The following is a 21935-nucleotide window of genomic DNA, read 5'->3' as shown; positions in this document are numbered from 1 at the left end:
TTTCACTTTTAGGTGCATCTGTATATTGAACAGCTTTTTTTATCTCCTAGCTAAACTACCGGTAGTACCACTCATTTTCTATATAGCCACCCAGAACTTTTGGTTAGGCCAGTATTTCATAGGCTTGGAGTGTATTTAGTTTAAGACTCCCTAATACTGTTTAGGAGCTGCACTGGCCACCAGCTGGCTTATGGATGCAATTCAAAGTAATGTTACCTCCAAAGTCCTAGATGGCCCAGGGCCTGGATACCTTTGAGATTGCTGTCTTTTAAGAGGTGCAAGATGATTTTTTAAGAATTAGAATTCTTTATTGGCCTAGTGTGATTGGACACACAAGGAATTTCTTTGGTGCATATGCTCTGTATACATAAAAAAACAAGATACATTCATTAAGAATCATAAGGTACAACACTTAATGATAGTCATAGAGTACAAATAAGCAATCAAAAGATCCCTTCTCTGCCATCTGTAGGGCTCTGAAACTGGACCCATTCAGTAATTGTGTACAACAAAGGGAAGAGAAGTTAGCTTGTAAGTTTACTGCCACAATAATGGGGGAAAGAATCTCTTTGCCCCAATATGTAGGACTTCATAGGGTCAAAGGAAAAATGGATACTCAGTGGTTTTTTAAAAATATTTTTATTGTAATTTTCCTTCATTTTACATCGCAATTTCAATTTTGCAACGACGATATGCTGGTTGATCAGCATATTTTTAAATATATCGTAGTTATACATCCTAGTTCGGACCATTTTTCTTATTCATACAGTATAGTCCGTAGAATAATTTTTTAAAAAACTTGGTATTATACAACATACTTATATCTATTGTATCCATGGTTATAACATACTTCTCTAACTTATTCACCCTCTTTCATCATCCATTTTCTAGCCTTTGCATCTGTTGTCTAGCCAATTGTACCATAAGTCCCATATCAGGTAATACGGTTTCTCCTTTGTCTTTAATTTCTATTGTTGACCTGTCCATTTCAGCATAATCTAATATTTTATTATCATTTCCTCTGTGGGTATACTTCCATTTTTCCAGTTTTGTGCATACATAATTCTAGCCACTATTACATGTAACATTAAATATTGAATTCTTTTATTGCATTTCCCCATTACTATGCCTAGTTCTGTGTTTTAGGTCTATTTGTTGTATTATGCTCTATTTTATCCTTGCCCAATATTTTTCCACCGATGGGCAGGTCCACATGTGATAAGATCCCTGTGCCCGTTTGCATTTCCAACACTCTGGTGACGTTTGGAAATTTTTGCCAATCTTGTTGATGGTAGATGCCATCTATGGAACATTTTGTGCATTTTCTTTATATGACGTTGACATTGTTAGTCTATTTCTTTCCCACAGCTTTTGCCAATTATCTAGTTATATAGTATACCGTTTTTTGCCCATGTTGTTTCCTTTACTGATTTTTCTTTCATTTTGAAATTCAATAGGTAGTTGTAAAACATCAGTTTTTCTTCTGTCCCCTGCAATATCTTATCCAATTCTTGCGGTTCACTATAGAAGCCATTTTTATCTGCATCCTTCTTATATCTTGTATTTGCATATAAAGCCACCTGTCTGTCAATTTCCTGTTTTTTTTAGTCCATTTTGTTTTTAATTTCCCTTATTCATTTAATATATCTTTATATCTATTTTATCCAAATCTAACATGTTAGGGTATATTAGTGCTTCCATTGTGGAAAAGTATTTTCATATAGTGATTAATTTTTTCCCATACTAACAGAGCATTTCTAACCTGGTGTCTTTGGAAGTAGCCATGTGCTTTATTTTTCCCACCCCATATAAATGCATGCCATCCCAATTGTAAGTAATGTCCCTCTACGGCCAACATTCTTTTATTAAGGTTTAGCCACTCTTAGCCATGTAAGCACTGAAGCTTGATAGTACAGCTCCCAATCTGGTAGCCCAAATCTTCCCTTATATTTATTTATTTTATTTTATTTACAAATATTTATATGCCGTCCTTCTCCCAAAGGACTCAGGGCGGCGAACAAAAGTTAAAAACATTCAATGGAGAAAAATCCTAATTAAAACCAATTAAAACAAGGAACAAATAAAATAAAACCCAAGAATCAGAATCAGCCCATTTGTTGAAACAGCCAAGTCTTTAGGCCGGAAGGAGCGGAGATCAGGCGCCGTCCGGAGCTCGGTGGATAACTCATTCCAGAGGGCAGGAGCGCCCAGAGAATGCTCTACCCCTGGACGTCTCCAGCCGATATTGTCTGGTTGACGGTAACCTGAGGGCCGCCGTGTGTGAGCGGACAGGATGGTGGGAGGTGGGTAGGAGATGGTCCTGCATATACCCCCGACCTAAGCCATGAAGGGTTTTATAGGTAAGCGCCAGCACCTTAGTGTCCTGTATCATTTTTGATTCTTGGTTTCTTTCCTTGCCAGATAAATTATGTTATCATTCTTCAAAAGTCTCCCCCTAGGTTTATCGGAATTACTTGAAATAAAAGTAAAAATTTCAATAGAATATTCATTTTAATTGTGGCTGTTGTTCTGATCAACGAATTGTAGATTTTTCCATTTGTCCAAATCTGTCTTTATTTGCTACATTAATTTAGTATAGTTCTCTTCTTCGATCGATATACATCTTGCTGTTAGCCAAATTTGGGAATAATAGTCTTAAGTGCATTGAATTGTAGTAATATTTGTCCAAGCCTGAAACAAGATTTTACAAATTGGTTAGCAACATTGAAGCACTTTTTACTTGTATTAATAATGGCTTCTTATATGAAGTTTGTAAACATTTATAACAAACTCGAGGGAGAAGGGCAATATCCCTTATTAGTATTCCTGGGTGAACAGTGTCCTTTGAAAATAAGATGCAGAAATCAATCCCAGCAAAATACATTTAACATTCCAACATTAAAACGTACAGATCTTTTTTAGTATGACCGTTTATCTGAACCGCTTTCAAATTGTCCAGATTACTAGATAGGATTCTCAGATACACAAAGGATGAACTAGATACATACCTACTACCTCCATGCATCTTAGAAGTGTATTCTTCTAAAATCTTCTTTCAGTTCTTAACTTTAATGCAAATCTGATCTGATTTAAACCATGTTCATGGCAGTGCAAATAGTGTGTATCTAACAAGCCTCTTCAAGGAAATCTGCAGGGACTTCCATCTTTGAAGATTGGGTAGATGAGAAACCTAAAAAAGAGAGAAAAAGAATTGGGAATTCCTGCTGCCAAGCTAGTTTGGTGTAGTAAATTAAGATGGTGCCCTAGAAACCAAGACTGAATTCTAGTCCCAATTTAGATGTACAAGCTGGCTGGATGTTGGGCCAGTCGCTCTTGGCCCAACCCATCTCCTCACAGGGATATTATTCTGGGGAAAATTGGAGGGAACATCAAGTGTGTTTGTCACATTCAATTATTTATAAAGTAATTATTAAAAAAATTAATAGAAGTCATGTTTTCTCTCAAATAGGAAAGCCAAGAAAAAAAATCTTGTCTTGTCTTATCCCGGTTCTAATTTTATTAGTTCAATATAAGCAATATTAAATAAAAAGATTTATATCCATGTGGGCACGCATGTAAGAGAAAAACATTAAATATAACGGAGTCTAAAATTAAAAACATGGTTAATGAACCCAAACAAAATAATCTCCAATCCTAAGTAATGGTACAGTTTATTGTAGGAATGGTAGCACAGAAATTAAGGTTATTTTCACATCTTTGTCTTTAATGCTATTTTACTAGCATTAAATAGAAATTGCACTTCCTACCTGGAAATTTTTCAAGGCAGGATATGTAAGGGTCTGTCTAGATACTTTCATATAGGGAACAGTATATGACCTAGAATTTCTATTGAACCATCACCACATGGACATAATAACCAAAGAACCTTAGGATAGACTGCTTAGAGCAGTGGTTCTCAACCTTCCTAATGCCGCGACCCTTTAATATAGTTCCTCATGTTGTGGTGACCCCCAACCATAAAATTATTCCTAAGACCATCGGAAATATGTGTTTTCCGATGGTCTTAGGCAACCCCTGTGAAAGGGTCATTTGACCCCCAAAGGGGTCGCGACCCACAGGTTGAGAACCACTGGCTTAGAGCATCATATCCAACCTGGCTAAAAGTAAAGGACTTACAAAAAATTAAAAATGGATTTTAAATATGTAGCTGGAAGGAACTTTTTTGGGAGCAAATGATAATAGGAGTGTGACACCTTACTTAGGCTTGTTTGAAAAAAGTGTATCCCAGATGTTACTTAAGGGCAGTTCTAGTACCTAACATGCAAACTTTCCACAGAAGCCCATCAACTAAATTTTATCTTGTCCAGATTCTAAACTACCCGAAATCTAGAACCAAACTTGGATATAATAGCTTGTTCTGGGTTTGAAATATTTTTGCAGGTTAAGGGTGTGCAGGCACACACCCTTAGAAGCCAAGAACTATCCATTTGACTTACATCTTTTCCAGTTAAGAATCGGCATTTCAATCACAATTGCTCATCTTGGAGGACAGCTTCTGGCTCCCTGAAGAAAGAAAAAGAGAGGCTTGTAATGAAAGAGTGTTTGGGAGAACAATGGTTTTCCCTCCATAGAGGCTCCTCAGAAAGAACCATCTCAACAGCAAGAGTCTGCCGGTAATTCCAGCACATAAAAGGTTTTATATCATCACGGTGAGCCTTCCTTCATACTATCCAACTTCAGAGGTTTTTGAATTTACCTTTGGATGTTTCTCCCGCAACTCTATACATTGATCCTTTCTATGGCTTTTTGAAGCCAGATCCCACATGGCAACGGCAGAAAACCTGCAACACAATCCAAGATTAGAGGAGAACCTAAAAAAGGAAATTTCTGTAATGTCGGTGGGAGGTTGGGCCTATCTCCTCTTCCTCTCTCCCTTTTTTTTTTTTTGGTCTGGACTGAACCTAGGCCTGTCTCGGGAAGGAGGAATAGTGGCTGGGGAAGAGAGGGCAACTTGCGGTCAGCCACGAGGAATTTCTCGTCAGTTCTCGCATCTGACGGCACTTCCTATCTCGGCTCATCATCCCGCGAAGGGAAAAAAATTAAGGCCCACGCGAGGCGCCATAGGCCTCCGGGTAACACAAACAGCAGGGAGAACGTTGGCTCACAAAAGGCCCAGACAAGGACCGATCCCCGAAATTCACACCCTTTTTCTGGGGCGCCATGAAATCTCTCACCTCCCTCCGACAACACCTTCGATAACGTCAGCGGCGAAGCGCGGAAAAGAGCGAGCCGCCTCCACGCGGTCTCTTTTAAGGCGGAGGGACAAACCATTCGGACGACGGGTGGGTGGACCGGAGAAAAAGTGGCTGCTGATTGGTTCGAATATACCATTTCGCCGCTGCAAAATGGGGGGGGGAGAACGGAAATGGATTGAAAGCGGGAATATTTTGGAAGATTTCCGGGTCAATAGTACGGGCGGGGGGAAGAGGGAGCGAGAGGTTCCTGCGAAGGCGAACAGCCGCGGTTAAAAAAAAGGGGGTTGATCTTCTGGGATGTGCTTTTCACTGCGGAACGTTGCCGAACGCGAGAGGAGCGCAGTCACTAATAGTTGCAACATAATGGTTGGGGGTGGGGTGGGATTAGTGGTGTCAAATTAAGAATCGGGATTTCCCATGTTAGAGGGAAAAAAACCAAGCGTAACTAAGGAAAACAAGCGACCTCAGTTGTCTGCATCTGCACATAAAATGCTGTTATAATCACGGATTATCAAACATTTCTGGGTGCAGCCAAATAAAATAGGCCTGTTCACTGCGAAGTGTCTTTCTGTTCACCCAAGATGGATCTGGTTGCTGGTGATAACTTAACATCATCTTACTGCAGGAAGTTAAAACCCACCACTCTCCTAGAAAAATCAAATATTTTAGGAAATATTAAGAGGGTAGAATATTTCCCTTAAAAGGAAGGCAGAAACTCGGCTCCCCACCTTTGTCAATGGGCCATTAAGGCCTGGGCCAGTCCATAAAAGATCTACCTCCTTCAGGCAAAGCCATTTAATTGCGTTTCATTGCATCACCCAACAAGATTCAACCAAACTTAGCACACAGACAACCTACAAAGCTAGCCATGAGCTCTGACAGCAGCCAATTAGGATATTCTTCCTGTGCCCCAAGAAGTTCAAAGTCAGAGAGGGTATAAAACTCGGGGATTCTCAGCATCTCTTCCCTTTTTCCACCCAAGATCTCCAAGGCATGTGATCCTGTTCATCAATAAACCTTCTTTTCAAGCAACTTCCATGAATCCAGTGTCTTTTTCCCCACTTGGAACTGAACGCAGAAGGATATTTCTTCCAACATTACTAAAAGGCAGATCCTAAACTTTTTGCCACCTCTCCGTTTCATGAACTGACTTTCAATGACAGAGGTCTAAATTAAGTTACAGTTCAATTAGACAGAAAGTGATGTAGCTGTAAATCAGCCTATGCTACATAACAATCGGATGGCTCTGTTAATTTTAGAGCATAAACATTTCCTAGGTAAATATAAAGACTCGTACTAAGCCCTTGCAAAGTTGGGACTGTCAAGTGCATCTTTAGTGATCTCATAAATCCGGTCCAAAGTGCCATTCTCAAGCACCCGAAGACAGAGCCTACCAGAAAAGTACCCTGGGGGTGAGGGAAAAAAAGTTGAGGAAGCCTTGACAGAACATAGGCTGCCTCTGCAAATTCAAACTTGTCTTCCTATAATGTTTCATGAGGGTTGATGCTTCTGACCATGTCACCGTCTATGTCTAACAGGAGAGCCCTTGGTGACAGGGCTAATATTCCTCTGCCAAAGGGGGCAATAATAGCCCTGGGTAGCTGACTGTTGCTTAACTGAATAGGCCACTATGATGCATCCGTTAGCTCATCTGCTGAAGGAGAAGGCTATTACTCATCTTCCTAAAACATTTGCCCAAGAGGAAATGAACAGACTCTCTGCCTTCCTGTGCCCTTGGATGTGCTTGATGTAAATTCTGACGGTCCTATGCACATCTAGCTTGAATAGAATAGAATAGAATAGAATAGAATAGAATAGAATAGAATAGAATAGAATTTTTATTGGCCAAGTGTGATTGGACACACAAGGAATTTGTCTTGGTGCATACACTCTCAGTGTACATAAAATAAAAGATACGTTCATCAAGAATCATAAGGTACAACACTTAATGATAGTCATAGGGTACAAATAAGCAATCAGGAAACAATATCAATATAAATCTTAAGGATACCAGCAACAAGATTACAGTCATAAGTAGAAGGAGATGGGTGATGGGAAAGATGAGATGATTAATAGTAATGCAGACTTAGTAAATAGTTTGACAGTGTTGAGGGAATTATTTGTTTAGCAGAGTGATGGTGTTCGGGAAAAAACTGTTCTTGTGTCTAGTTGTTCTGGTGTGCAGTGCTCTATAGCGTTGTTCTGAGGGTAGGAGTTGAAACAGTTTATGTCCAGGATGCGAGGAGTCTGTAAATATTTTCACAGCCCTCTTTTTGACTTGTGCAGTATACAGGTCCTCAATGGAAGGCAGGTTGGTAGCAATTGTTTTTTCTGCAGTTCTAATTATCCTCTGAAGCCTGTGTCTGTCTCGTTGGATTGCAGAACCAAACCAGACAGTTATAGAGGTGCAAATGACAGACTCAATAATTCCTCTGTAGAACTGGATCAGCAGCTCCTTGGGCAGTTTGAGTTTCCTGAGTTGGCGCAGAAAGAACATTTCTGCTTATGCCAGGTTTTGAGCACTTGAAAGGATTTGGCAGAAATTTGGAACCAAAATTAAACTTGGAATTCACCATAGACATAGAACAAGGTTTATATGGAACCCTATGCCTTATAAAAATTGGAGTCCACCTCAGGTCTGAGGGATGATTCTAAACTTAACATCACCTTAACCTGGTAAAAGAGATAAATCTTTTCTTACAGAGCTGTTAATTTCCTAACTCTCTTGGCTGAACTTAGAGTAACTAGGAAACCCATTTTCTCACCAAGAATGTTCATTGAAAACCGTTTAATGGACACAAGGGAACATGGTCAGTTCCTTGAAAACTGATGTAAAACCCAATGAAGATAATTCATTGGAGATGAAACTTGTGCCTTTAAGAAACCAGCATGTATAGGACTGAAAGAAGCTCTCCCATTTGTCCAGAAGAATGAACCACAAGTCAGTATTCCATAGGATATTTGACAGCAGCTCTTTGCCTATCCAGTTTGAAGAAATCTCAGAAATTCCAGTTTCTTGTGTTATTTCTATAAGTTTCCTTTTCTACACCACCATTCAAATATTGTTCAGGTTTTCTGCTATCGCTTCCTTGTAGTGGGAAGTCTAGTTACCGAAACAATCTGCTTTGATATGCCAGCATAGAACATATGCTTCTATTCATCCTCCAGATACAGCTCATAACCACTCTGGATCTGGCCCTTAGGCTTAGCAGATGTTTTGTGTTCACACATGCCTCAAAGGCCCTCAAAGGCTGGCAGGGCCTGACACTTGCCTCATCTCTACTAAGATTGAACACCATGACCTCCTGGGTCAGATTACTTTAATCCTTGAGCATCTTTATCTTGCATGCTGCCCTGGACAGGTTTGGTGTTAGCAGGAAGATGTAGAGAAGGCCACCTTGCATAATGTAGACAACACATTATTTCCCTCTTCCCCAGTGTTTCCCAAAGGTAGCCATTTTAAGATGTCTGGACTTCAAATCCCAGAATACCCCAGCCAGCAATGCTAGCTGGGGTATTCTGGGAATTGAAGTCCAGATATCTTTAAATGACTACCATTGGGAAACACTGCTCTATCCTGTAGTCATAGAACTTTGGGGGTGGGTGAGAACAGCTCGCCTGCTGTCACAAACAGATTGACAAAGATCTCTCCACCTTTCCTGGAGTTTATTGGATGTAGTATCCAATTGCAGAGATAAGAGGAAAAAGACCTTGAATGAAAGAGGCCAGATCCATTAACAAAGTGATAAAAGGAAATGTTCTTGTTTTCAAAGAAAATGTTCCTCAAATTTATGCCATCAGGTCCCAAGTGAATTCAATTCATGTATTCATTTTATTCCATGTGTAACTACCCATCTCATTGTTACGATGACTCTGGGTGGCTTCTAAAAGATAAATATTGGAACAATAAAAAATTTAAAAATTACTTTACAGCTAAGAAGAATGAAGGGCAAATTCACCGTGGAGTCCAAGGAACCAGCACTAGCACAGCCATTCTCCAATCCCACTAGTGTTCTCAAATCAGCCCTACCTTCACTCTTCCTGAATGTTGAATACCATATTATATTTATTTTATTTAGCATATGGCTGGTCACACACAGCATTAAAACACTTCATTTTTACAGGTTAAAAACAATTAAAACAATAAAAAAGCAGTAAGAAAACCTAAAAGGAAAACAGAAATAACATTTCAAAGTTTAATGTCGAGTTTGGAGATCCAGTCAGTAGCTGCAGTTGTTATGCAGAGGAAGTCCCTAGAATCTCCTGGATACCATATTATAGCGAATACAATACTGTGCTGTGAGCTGATCAGAGCTCCCTCTAGTGATGCTATAATAGATTTGCAAAACTCATCAGCCAATACCAATACTCAATACAATGAGCTACAGCAGGTTCTATAATATGTAAAAAAAATCCCTAAATATCTACTATCCACGTTTTTATTCTGCAAAACACAAATTACATTAAAGGGCATCACCCCATCCAATTTTACTGAAAACCAGAAGGTGGAAAGAATAATAGCAAAACAAAGCCGTGACTTTTACCCGAAAGTGAAAGAAACATAAAGGAAGCAGAAGGTGCCTGATGCACATCAATTTATGTATGCATGTACACTGCTCAAAAAAATAAAGGGAACACAAGCAGAAGACATCCGAGATCTGAATGAATGAAATAGCCTTATTAAATACTTTGTTCGTTACATACAGTAGTTTTGTGTTCCCTTTAGTTGTTTGAGCAGTGTATAGACTACTGTATGTAAAGAACAAAGTATTTAATAAGGCTATTTCATTCATTCAGATCTCGGATGTCTTCTGCTTGTGTTCCCTTTATTTTTTTGTGCGCTATATTTATTTGCATCCCTTTATTTATTATTTATTTATTTATTTATTTTATTTCTATACCGCCCTTCTCCCGAAGGACTCAGGGCAGTGTACAGCCTGATTAAAAGCACAAAGACAGACAAAATTTAAAAATGATTAAAATTATTAAATGATAGGCTCAATTTAAAACCCCAAATTTAAAATCCCATTTTTAAAAACCCAATTTTATTACTTTCACAAGGTGGCGAACATGCACACCTTCCTCCTATTTTCCCAAGGACAACCCTGGGAGATGAATTGAGCTGAGAGAGAATGACTGGCCCACCAAGGTCATCCAGCTGGCTTTCATGGCTAAGGTGGGACTCGAATTCAGGGGACTCCTGGTTTCTAGCCTGGGGTTTAAAGCGAGGCGAGATCTCTTTTCCAATCAAGGGATGTTTCAGGGGAAAGAGAGAATAACTTTTTGCGGCCCCTCCCCAATAAACCATGTCTTGGTAGGAGCTGAGGGGGCAGCCAAAGGATTCTCTCGGGGGTCCTTCAGCCAGTTCACAGACTGCCAGCCGTCCTGTCTCCCTGGGCCAAGGCAGCGGCTGGCTTTGGAAGGGCGGAGGGTGTCCTCGCAAGAAGGGCAGCGCTGCCCTTTGCCTTGCCCCATAATTGGCCGCTCTTCCTTTCCCGCCCTCCCTGGTAGAGCGTGGAGAGGGACCCAAAGCAGCCGCCAGGAACAGCCTGCAGTTGTTGCTGCTACCCCGCCTCTCCGTTCTGGCCCGGAGGAGCGAAGGCTCTGTCTGCCCGCGTTGGACTGTCTGTGTCCCTCCACCAACCAGGGACGGAGGGAGACTCGAGCTGCTGTGACCGGGCTACGAGCGGTGAGTGTTTCCGCTTTGGGGGCGGCGGTGAGGACAGCTGAAGAATCGCGCGGGCGTGCAAAACAAACAGAAAAGCAAAACCGCCCGCCTTGGTTTGCACTTTGCAGGCATCGAAAAGTTCCCCGCTCTGGAAGAGGCCCCCTAATGCAGGGGTGTGGGCAACTGTGGCCCTTTTACAACTTGTGGACTTCAACTCCCAGAATTCCTGAAACAGCCAACCTTGGCTGTCTCAGGAATTCTGGGAGTTGAAGTCCACAGGTTGTAAAAGGGCCACAGTTTCCCACCCCTGCCCTAACGAATCAGTGGAGGAGTTGGGTGGGCCAGATGCTAGCCCCGCTCGCTGCCACACACCGGTCAGAGTGTCATTCTCGGCCCTGAGACTCTCTTGGGCAGCTTAATGTGGAAGTTTGCAAAATGCTTGGCTGGCCCACTAATTACTGGGGTTTTCCTCCACGCTGTCCCTCTGCTGGGGCTGCCAAAGTTGGAAGGACCAGCTCAGGAGAACCGCTGGGAGTTGAGTTCCAGTTGTTGGTTCAACTGTGAACCAACTGTGAACCAACAATTCTACCAAATTGTCAGCTGGCTCTGATCTGCGCAGAGCGGGCCCAGGGTCCCTCCTGTCCTAATTGGTAGGCTGGCTTGACAAGCATCTTAATCCCAGGTTAATAAATGCAATTGCTGTATCTGCAGCACACAGTCTGTCCAAAGCAGTAAGCTACATGATGTGAGCTACATGAGACCGGAATCACATAATGCATCGATTGGAACCGCGCTAACCATTTTAACCAAGTTGTGGGAACCCACTCAAGATTTTCAAGCAAGAAAAGAGTTTCACAGAATCGGTCTGGTGAGAGACTGAGGACGTGGGTCTGTTCGAAGGAGGTGATTCATACAGCACAAAGACAGTTGAATTCAATGTGAGGGGCAGCCTCCCAAGCTATATCATTCAGAATGAGTTGTAGGTGTTGGTTGTCCAGCTCGCAAAATCTGTAACTCTCAGAACCAGTTATGGGAGAACACTCTGGTCTTGCCCTGTCTCCTCTCTGCATCTGTTCTTAAAGAGAAGCACTTTTGCTTTGAGGCTATTGTTGCTGGACTTCAGCTACCAAAGGCCAAGCATATACAGGCAGTCCTTGACAGTTCATTTAGTGACTGTTCAAAGTTACAATGGTACTGAAAAAAGAGGATCATTTTTCACACTTACATCGCAGCATCCCTGTAGTCACATCAAAATTCAGATACTTGGCAACTGGTTCATATATGATGATTGCAGTGTCCTGGGCTCATGTGATCATGTTTTGCAACCTTTTAACATGCAATGGGGAAACCAGATTCACTTAACCGTGTTACTAAATTAACAACTGCAGTGATTCACTTAACAATTGTGGCAAGAAAGGTCATCAAATGAAGCAAAACTCACTTGAGAAATGTCTCACTTAGCAACTGAAAATTTGGGCTCTATTGTGGTTGTAAGTCGAGGAATACCTATACTTCTTAGCCCAGCCAGTCGATTTATCCCTTTGATTAAAAAGAAATTAGTCCTGAGCTTGCAAAGAGCTGTTCCAAGCAAAAAAACTGATAAGCTAATATCATGGAAACTCTTAATTGTCAATCATTGCCAAAGACCAAACTATCAAAGCCAGTCACGTGTTATCACAGATTGGCTTATACATTATGCTTAAATTAGCTACTGAAGTAATTCATTTTCTGAGCTGACGTGTTGAAACATAAATTAACTAGATAGACGGAATTTGCACAACAGACTGAGTCACCCAAAAAGCTAATCCAAATTAACAGCAATCAACGTTATCTTACTGTGTGATTGCAACTGTACAGTCTTTCACTGAGCCAATCATGAATGTTGTGCAAACTCAGCCAGAGATTAATGCGCTGTTCATTTCAATGATATTTGGGGAAATAAGCAAAAGGATGAGTCCTTGTAAAGCTTATAAAGAGAAGGAGCTCAATATGGACAATATTAGTGCTGGCATGGAACCCGAACTCTTCAGGAGGGAGAGACAGGTGAGGTTAAGCAAAGCAGGAGAATGCCATCCCACCTTAGTGGGATGAAGAACTTGAGGCTCTGCCTAGGCCAGTGTTTCTCAGCCTTGGCAGCTTGAAGATGTGTGGATTTAAACTCCCAGAATTCCCCAGCCAGCAAATATGGAAAGACTCAAAAGCAGCTGAAAGGGCTTATTTGATTTCTCACTGCCTACACAGTGTACCAAAGATCAATGCTTTGAATGGGGGAATTCTCATGTTGCAACTATAAATTGCTTCCAGAGGTTAATTTATTTATCTTTTTTTTCAATGTCTTGGTCTTTTCCCAGTTTTTCCCTTGCAGTTTTATTGGTGAAAGAACAAAGTCAAAGGGGAGAGGAAAAGAATAAAGTCAAAGAGGAAAGCAAGTAAACATGATGAGGCACATCCAGTTAATCCACAAGCTAACTATTTAATCATCACCATGTTGGCTTGTCCCTTTCAGAAACGAGGTACAAAGGGCAATGGTAATGCTAGGTGGAGGGGATTGGAAGCAACTCTTATTCCTACAACCCTAAAAGCACAGTTACCTGTTAGAAGAGACGCAGCTTAGCTCTATGTACTTATGCAACAAACATATATTCAGAGGTGAAGTTCTGAATTATTTTTGATGCGCTTTTCATCAGCTTAGCATCAGCCACAGCAATGGAGCTATTGGAACGATGCTTTGCATCTTGCTTTTTTTGTTTACCTTTCTTAGATTAAGTACCGTTACTCATTCCTAGGAACACTACAGTGTTTCTATCCCAGACTAATTCTATTTGTTTTATAGAAAATCTCAAGGCCTGTTATGAAACAGACTCTTCTTTTTCCTTAGTTTTTATTACACACACTTGACAGAGAATTCTGAGTTTATTACATTTTAGTTAAATACAACCAAGCAGACTTCTGGTCCCTGCATATTGTATATTCCAATAATTCGAAATGATTGTTGTCTCAGGAATAGCAACAGAGTTGGGTGTAGGGCTCCATGGTTTGAGATCTTGTCTCTTTCTGGGAATATGACCTCTTCCTATGCTCAAATATCTCATCTATTTATCCCTTCCGGTTAATTCTTAACAAATTACTCTCTAAAGCCCCAAGTTTTGCCAAAACCAGTTATTCCAATAATGAGCTTTTGGACTTTTGAGTGTGGTGACTGTTCTGTCTTATCCCATGGCATCAAAGGGAAGTCTGCCTGCCCGAGTTTCTTCAATCAACATCACTGGAGGGTTCATTTGCAACGCTTATTGTAGGTATCTTCTACTTTCCCCCTGCAGACCCTTTTTGCAAAATGGTGCCAACAAAACTGCGTGTGGCAGTAATTGGGGCAGGAGCGGCAGGACTGTGTGCCGCCCGGCACATCCTTGCCTCTTCTGAGACCTTTGCTCCACCCGTGGTATTTGAGTCCTCGGATCGCTTGGGAGGCACCTGGATTTACACAGAGGAGAAAGAAGATGCCACGGGAAGAATCATCCATTCCAGCATGTACCGTGACCTCAGGTAGTCACTCAAGGGCGCGGCAGCTTCTCTGTGCTTCAGGATGGGCTCTTTATGCCAATGTCTACCAGTGTATTAGAAAGCATAGGAGGAGGCCTCAGACAGCTATTCTTTAAATACAAAAAAAAAAGAAGAAGGAGGAGGAGTCTGAGCAGGGGAGAGGAGTGGAATGCAATGCAGAAAGGGTGCTTTATCCTGCTTCTGTCCTTAGGACCAACCTGCCCAAGGAATCAATGGCCTTTCCAGATTTCCCCTTTGATCCATCACTGCCTTCATTCCTGCACCACTCGGATGTTCTGGCCTACCTGGATAGCTATGCAGAGCAGTCTGGAGTCTGCGATCATATCAGGGTGAGAGATGATGGGGCTGTTAGCAGCAGAGAGTGGCAGAGCAAAAAGAGGCATGTGCTCCCTGGTGGGGGTGGGGCGGGGATGGGAGAAACGGGAGCACAATAAGTTGCCAAGGTTTGCCTCTAGGTCTTTCAATGCAATACAGAGTAAATGCTGCATCTGTTTATGTAATTATTATGATTGATCACACAATCAGCCAGATGTTTAGAAGGGATTTGGCCTTTTTATAACTTATCAAACCCTTCCCAAGGAGCTGAAATTATTATTGTTATCCTGAGATAGGTAGATATGGATGGAAGAGAGGGAAGGAGGGAGTGGGAGAGAGAGAGAGAGAGAAAGAGTGTGTCAACTTATGATAGCAAACATATGTAATACTCCTGCCTCCTATTTTCCCCAACAACAACCCTCTGAAATGGACTGGGGTGTGAGAGAGTAAATGGTCTCCCAGCTGGCTTTCATGTCAAAGGGAGGCATATAAGTCACAGTGTCCTGGTTTTTGGCCTAACACCTTCACCACTACACCATTAGTTTTGCTCCAGAATAATCACTGCTTACAGACCAGAGCTAGCTGGTTTCTGGAACTCATCTGTTCTCTTCCATTTTGCTTCACCAGTTCCAATGGCAAGTGGAGGAGGTCAGGCCTATCCAGAGGGATTCAGGCAGCCTAGATGCCTGGGAAATCACAGCAACAGTGCAGCACCCGGAATCAACTCAGCAAGTCACAGAGCACTTTGATGCCATCATGGTCTGCACTGGGTGAGTCCTAGTTGATCCAAATTCCTTGTGTGTCCAATCACACTTGGCCAATAAAAAAATATATTCTATTCTATCTGGGATGGTGCTTTTGATAAGAAGAGAAAGAGCAATAAATTAGTTGTTTCCAAGTTTAACTTCCAAATGTGAAGTTATTGCTGTTATTGTCATTGCTTTGTGGACAGCTGAAAATTCAAAGATAGAGTGTAGATGACTAATCTCATGATTAGATTAGCACAATCACGTTAGAATGAATGAAAGACCAGGCAAATCATTTGATGCTTTTGTAAATCAAATAAGAAAAGGGGAATACATTCTAATGCTTGCATGTCTCTGTTCTCCAACCTCCATGCTAATAGTTTTATTTCTGCAGCCATTACACTGTCCCATTTATACCTCCCATTCCTGGGTTGGACACTTTCCAAGGTAAGCTTTAAACCTTCCTTTCTCTTTAGAGACAAGGGTGAACTTGTGGCTGGATCAGGCTAAAACCATCAGGTTCAGCATTTTACTTCCCCATCATCCAGGCAACTGAAATAGTCTAGACTCTAGAGACTTATTTGATAGACAATTTACTTATTGCACTGTTCAACTAGGGACTTCTGAAAAATACCCAACCAGAACAAGAAGGCAGTAGCCTTTTTTTCTGGTGTTGTTCCCTTACCACTGTTGTTTAGATATAAGCTGCCTCTAAATGTTGATGTTTCATATAGCACCGCCCAGTGCCTAATAGCCAATAATACATGCATCTGTCATGAATGTGCTTGATCTTATTTAAAGCCAATGGCCACCCTCATGTCTTAAGCAACCAATTCCATGAACTTAGTTCTGCCTTGCATATTCATGCTTTGATCATGGACTTTTTTGTGTGTGATCAGTTTGTTTGGTTTTTTTGTTGCAGTACAGAGTTACATCAGACAACCATTTTAAAAAGGCCATCTTTATCTTAAAAATTGTTTTAAATTTATTATGCTACATAATACTTTTTTTATACATTGTTACCATAAGCTGCCCTGTCTGAGTGAATGCAGAGAATGCAAAGTTTCTACTTCAGGGCCCAGAATTGTTACATAGTTGAATAGCTCATTTATAAAAGAATAAGTAAAGAAGCAAACTGCTCCTTTGCCCTTTAATGGAAAGCCTTAAATTCTATGTTTGCAACCAAACAGCAAGCAGTAACCCCTCATCCTTGTTGTATCTCAATGCCTCCTGGAAGTGCCACGGGCATTTTACCAGACTTTACCAGACTACCACTTTACCAAAAACAAGAACCAAGAGGAGGAAATTTCATTAAATGAAAGCCATTTAGCTTCCAAAAATTGAATACAATGCTCCAGAGACAGCACACAGAGCCTACTTAAGTTCTGGGAATAGGCCAGGAGGAACACTTCAAGAGAAGGAAGTTCCCATAGACCTCTGACTGAGAGTACCCAAGTATCCAAAGAGCATGATAAGAAGGAGAAGAAGTTAGAAATGTATCTTGTAGGCTGCATTCATTTAACAAGATCAGACAAAGATATAGCAAATACCTTTGCACAATCCATAACCTGTATCTTATAGCCAACAGAGTCAAATCCAGATATTTAATTACTGCTAACTTGAGTTTTTTGTGGTTTAGCATCGAGTGTAAATTCAATTTATTTGGTGACTCTATAGCAATAGCACTTAGACTTATATACCACTTCATAGTAATTTACAGCCCTCTCTAAGCAGTTTATAGAGTCAGCATATTGCCCCCAACAATCTGGGTCCTCATTTATAGTTCCAGTGTATTCGGCAGACCCAGAGAAAGGGTTAATTCAGTAATCAAGTTAAGCACGTCTTGTAAAGGAAGTCAGAACCTCCCTATTTTGCGGGGGATTGCAGCATTGTTGGTTTCTGGTTTCTGCCCTTCTGTTCTAAAGAGATCAAGTGAGCAAAGTCACTTTCATCATGTACCACCTCATCAAAGCACCCACAGGTAAGGCAAATTAGCAAAAAGGTTCAGGCAAGAGGAAAGTAGAATAGTGCCAGCCTTTTTGAGGTAGTCCAGAAAAAGAAGCACAAACCATGATTACTATTATTACCTTTATTGTAAGCATAGAGCAAGGGACACGGTGGCTCAGTGATTAAGACAGTGAACTTGTCGATTGAAAGGTCGGCAATTCAGCAGTTCAAATCCCTAGTGCCGCGTAACGGGGTGAGCTCCCATTACTTGTCCCAGTTTCGGCCAACCTAGCAGTTTGAAAGCACGTAAAAAAAATGCAAATAGAAAAATAGGGACCACCTTTGGTGGGAAGGTAACAGCATTCTGTGCGTCTTTGGCATTTAGTCATGCCAGCCATGTGACCAGGGAATTGTCATCAGACAGTGCTGGCTCTTCGGCTTTGAAGCGGAGATGAGCACCGCCCCCTAGAGTTGGGAACAATTAGCACATATGTGCAAGGGGAACTTTTACCTTTTTAAAGCTTAGAGTAACAGTCTTGCATTGCTCCCTTCTTTTTAACATCTACTTTCCAGAAAACTAGAGAGGGTCCCTTCTGAGAAGTTTCCCTTGCCCCTTTTCCTTCTGTGGGCTGAGATACCTTTTCCGTGGTTAATTGGCTAGTCTTTTGGCTGTTCCTCTTGTCTCCCAGGGTCATTCCCCCATACCATTACATTTTTTAAAATTTGATTTATATGCCGCCCTTCTCCGGAGACTCAGGGCGGCTTACAATGCGTTAAGCAATAGCCTTCATACTTTTGTATATTTACACAAAGTCAGCTTATTGCCCCCACAAACTGGGTCCTCAATTTACCTACCTTAGAAAGGATGGAAGGCTGAGTCAACCTTGAGCCTGGTGAGATTCGAACTTACAATAATTGCAGACAGCTGGTGTTAATCATAATGCTATCAGTCTGCTGAGCCACCAGGCCCGTGGAGACAGAGCAATAGGCACATATGTTGGATATGCATTGTAACCTCTGCAAGAATGCCTGTGATGAGGTGGAAGCTATTGCTTGCCTTGCCAACATTTTCTCTCTCTCTCTCTCCCCAGGCCGTCTTCTACACAGCCACTCTTACCGCTATCCAGAGCCCTTTGCCAACCAATCTGTAGTGCTGGTAGGTGCTGGTCCGTCAGGAGTTGACCTGGCCTTGCAACTCTCCAATTTAGCTGCTCAAGTAGTGCTCAGCCATAAAAGGCAACATGTGTGCGGGCTGCCCAAGGATGTGATACAGGTGCCCCCACTTCTGAAAGTGGAGCAAAAGACGGTGGTATTCACAGACGGTTCCAAGATGCCAGCTGATGTCTTGATTCTCTGTACAGGCTACAAGTACAGCTTCCCCTTCTTGGACTTGGCCCAGTTGGGCTTACAAGAGACAGATTATGGAGTGGGGCCGCTGTACCAGCATTTACTGCCCCCCCAGCACCCGTCGCTCTTCTTGATCGGCCTTTGTCAGCAGATCTGTCCTTTCCCACACTTCTACTGCCAGGTGCTATTTGCGCTGGCTGTGCTAAGTGGGCGCTGTGCCCTCCCTTCTGTGACCGATATGGAGGCTGAAGTCCAAAGACAGCTGGGACTACATTTGAAGAATGGAGGGTTGGCCCGGTACTTCCTGAAGATGAGGGAACAGCAGTGGAGCTATATGGAGGACCTAGCTCACCTTGCTGGATTCCCACCTGTGCCACCTACTGTCCAACAAATTTATGAAGATACCCATGCCAGCCGTCTCTGCAATGTGAGCACCTATCGTAGCAGAAACTATCGGCTATTGGGCCCAAGTGCTTGGGAGTTGGTGCAGGATTGGGGTGAGAATTGCATAAAGCCTGGAGATGCAAAATAAGGACCCTTCGTTCATCCTTCTCTCTTCCTCTGTGTGGTTTTCCTTCTAAGGCCCAACTGCAGTCAGGGGGAGTTGGGCCAAGAATTGGTGGGTGAGGTAGAGAAAGAACCAAGTCCTCCCATGGCATCATTGAAATACAAGCAAGAAACTTGAAGCAGATCATAATGTATGAAAATAATAATAATGAAAAATAATGTTTATTCCATCTGTAAAAGAAAGGGGGACTAGATTCACACAACATGCTTAATCCTAAACCAGGTTTTATTAAAAAAAACCCCACAGTTGGTCTGTCTACATGGCTCTCTATGGCCAAACTAACAAACTGACAAAGCTAAGTAACAACCTAGTTTAGGAGCATCCACCCAGGAGCATGTTAAAAAAAAAGTCAGGAGGAAAACTGCAACTGTGGCTAGTTTGATTGGTTTTGCACAGCTAACCAATCCCAGTTTTGATTAGTACCCTATGATGTAACCTCTAACTACAGAGTGTCCAGCTCAAGCTTTCTGGTGTGCTCTGTGACTGGGCGAAGCTAGAAAGCCAGGTTTCCTTAATTAACAACTCTTTTTGACTGTGCATCACACTTTATAATCTCCATTGTTTATCACAGTCGGGAAAATATCTGCCCTTTGTGTGCCATGTAAATAATTAAAAATAATGAGAACCTGATTCCAATGAGAATGAGGGAAAAAAATCCAGTAAACTCCAGTCCTTAATCTAAGTTTCCTTTGGTTCAACACAGAGAGAGGAAGCATAGGAGGGAAGAGGCAGATCACAGCTAGTGTTTTATACCAATCTGTTTTCTTATATTTGCACTATATGTATCTTTGAAAGAAATGAATGGAAATTCACAGCGGTGTTTTAATTTGGGAGCTAGAGACTTCTTCTGGTGATGTCCAATTGAGGGGACAAAAAAAATAAACCAAAATTGTAATCTATCTGAAATGAATGCATTTCATATTTTAACCAATTCCTGTTTCAAAAGACCTTAGAGCCATTACAGAATACTTTTAATTAAAAAAGAGAAAAATGTATCTGGGCTAGGTTCACACAAGTTCCTGGTTACTGAACTGAATCATTTCTGGATTTGCACCAAACAGTACCCAACTGTAAACTAACCACATGTGAGGGCTTTCTATACCATGGTAAGCCATGGAAAATTAATGGTTTCACAATAGCCAAGCTTAGTAATGTTATGCAAATGAAGCTCCAAGATCTTTAACAGACCTCATTAAGCCAGTATACAAATACAAACATTGTCTGAGCTTTTGTGAAACTTGTCCTTTGCGGTCATGCATGGATAAGGTTGTTTATCCTGTACGAAGAAAAGAGAAAGAACATCAGTGGCAATATTAAAAGAAGTCAAGTGTCTTTTGTATTATGCTTGAGCCCCGGTCCCTAGTTAGTTTTTGACTAAAAATGTGGAGTTGCTTTTCTATTGTGATCTGCTAGGACAGTTTCCCATTTCCAGTTCATAATGTATAGCCCTAGAATTCCCTGGTGATTGTCTACCCATGTATTAACAAGTCCTGGCCCTGTTCACTTCCCAGTAAATTTTCTGGTGATCTTCCACTTATTCTTTAACAAGGCCTGGCCCTGTTTCACTTCCCAGTTTGGATGAGACTAGCCAGCATTTTCTGAATACTTAACACAGTGTTTCTCAACCTTAGCAACTTTAAGATGTGTGAATTTCAAATCCCAGAGCTCTTTTCCAGGCTGGAGAACTTTGGGAATTGAAGTCCTCACATTTTAAAGTTGCCAAAGAGGAGAAACACTGACTTAAATACATAGCCAGCACTAAAGGTAAAGGTTCCCCTCGCACATATGTGCTAGTCGTTCCTGACACTAGGGGGCGGTGCTCATCTCCGTTTCAAAGCCGAAGAGCCAGCGCTGTCCGAAGATGTCTCTGTGGTCATGTGGCTGGCATGACTAAACACCAAAGGTGCATGGAACACTGTTACCATCCCACCAAAGGTGGTCCCTATTTTTCTACTTGCATTTTTTACGTGCTTTCGAACTGTTAGGTTGGCAGAAGCTGGGACAAGTAACGGGAGCTCACCCCATTACGCGGCGCAAGGGATTCGAACTGCTGAACTGCCGACCTTTCAATCGACAAGCTCAGCTTCTTAGCCACTGAGCCACTACACCCTTTCATAGCCAGCACTACTGTGGCCTTAATGAGAGTCACTATTTCAGTCCATTTGTCCGTGTGCATGCATTCACATGAATGCAAAATGACAAAAAGTAAATTGTCCTTCATGCCTGATGACTTACCTGAAAACATCCATGCACCTCTTTGGCACAACAGTGGGTTCCACAGTAATGCCAGAAAGCAGTCTATAGAGCTCATCTGGCTTTTGATGAATAGGAGTTTACAAACTCTACCCATTACAAGCAGCTACTTTTGCAAATGGAGATACCACAAAGCAACTGCTGTGTGTATCCATTATATGTTCTCAACTTTTCCCTTAACCCAAAAATTATCTATTCTTGATTTAAAAGCTCCAGCCCTTCTCTACTTCCCTAATACAATTTTTTTAAAAAAAAATTGGAAGCCATTGTGTGCCCTCGACCTTACTTCCAAATTTGACATCCAGGTTCATATC

The 21935-nt window shown here is 41.6% G+C and overlaps 1 protein-coding gene, 1 long non-coding RNA gene and 1 other non-coding gene across 6 annotated transcripts; 1 reads left to right on the top strand and 2 right to left on the bottom strand.

The window, feature by feature from the left end:
* Window positions 1-620: 620 nt before the first annotated feature.
* LOC117667609 (uncharacterized) lies at window positions 621-5325 on the bottom strand. Its single transcript, XR_004592081.3, has 5 exons — window positions 5196-5325; window positions 4718-4802; window positions 4458-4524; window positions 3009-3190; window positions 621-2691 (listed from the first exon to the last, which is right to left on the bottom strand). It is a non-coding gene; the product is annotated as an uncharacterized LOC117667609 (long non-coding RNA).
* Window positions 4977-5046, bottom strand: LOC117667797 (small nucleolar RNA SNORD49). The gene has a single exon (XR_004592150.1). It is a non-coding gene; the product is annotated as a small nucleolar RNA SNORD49 (small nucleolar RNA).
* Window positions 5326-10297: 4972 nt separating the features above from the next.
* LOC117667610 (uncharacterized) lies at window positions 10298-20267 on the top strand. Of its 4 annotated transcripts, none has more exons than XM_034421087.3 (7): window positions 10374-10392; window positions 10728-10905; window positions 14205-14427; window positions 14636-14774; window positions 15388-15530; window positions 15901-15953; window positions 18545-20267. In XM_034421087.3, the coding sequence occupies exons 1-7, from the start codon at window positions 10384-10386 to the stop codon at window positions 19330-19332; spliced, it is 1533 nt and encodes a 510-aa protein (XP_034276978.2). In that variant the 5' UTR covers window positions 10374-10383; the 3' UTR covers window positions 19333-20267. The 4 variants fall into 4 exon arrangements, with proteins under 4 accessions (XP_087739496.1, XP_034276978.2, XP_087739495.1 ...); XM_087883369.1 differs by lacking the exon at window positions 10374-10392 and adding an exon at window positions 13236-13397 and having other exon boundaries at window positions 10515-10905; XM_087883370.1 differs by lacking the exon at window positions 10728-10905 and having other exon boundaries at window positions 10298-10392.
* The last annotated feature ends 1668 nt before the right edge of the window (window positions 20268-21935 follow it).

This window comes from Pantherophis guttatus, chromosome 1 (assembly GCF_059756535.1).
Source record: "Pantherophis guttatus breed Tessera chromosome 1, ASM5975653v1, whole genome shotgun sequence".
Lineage (NCBI taxonomy): Eukaryota > Metazoa > Chordata > Lepidosauria > Squamata > Colubridae > Pantherophis > Pantherophis guttatus.
This window is presented reverse-complemented; position numbering and strand designations above follow the sequence as displayed.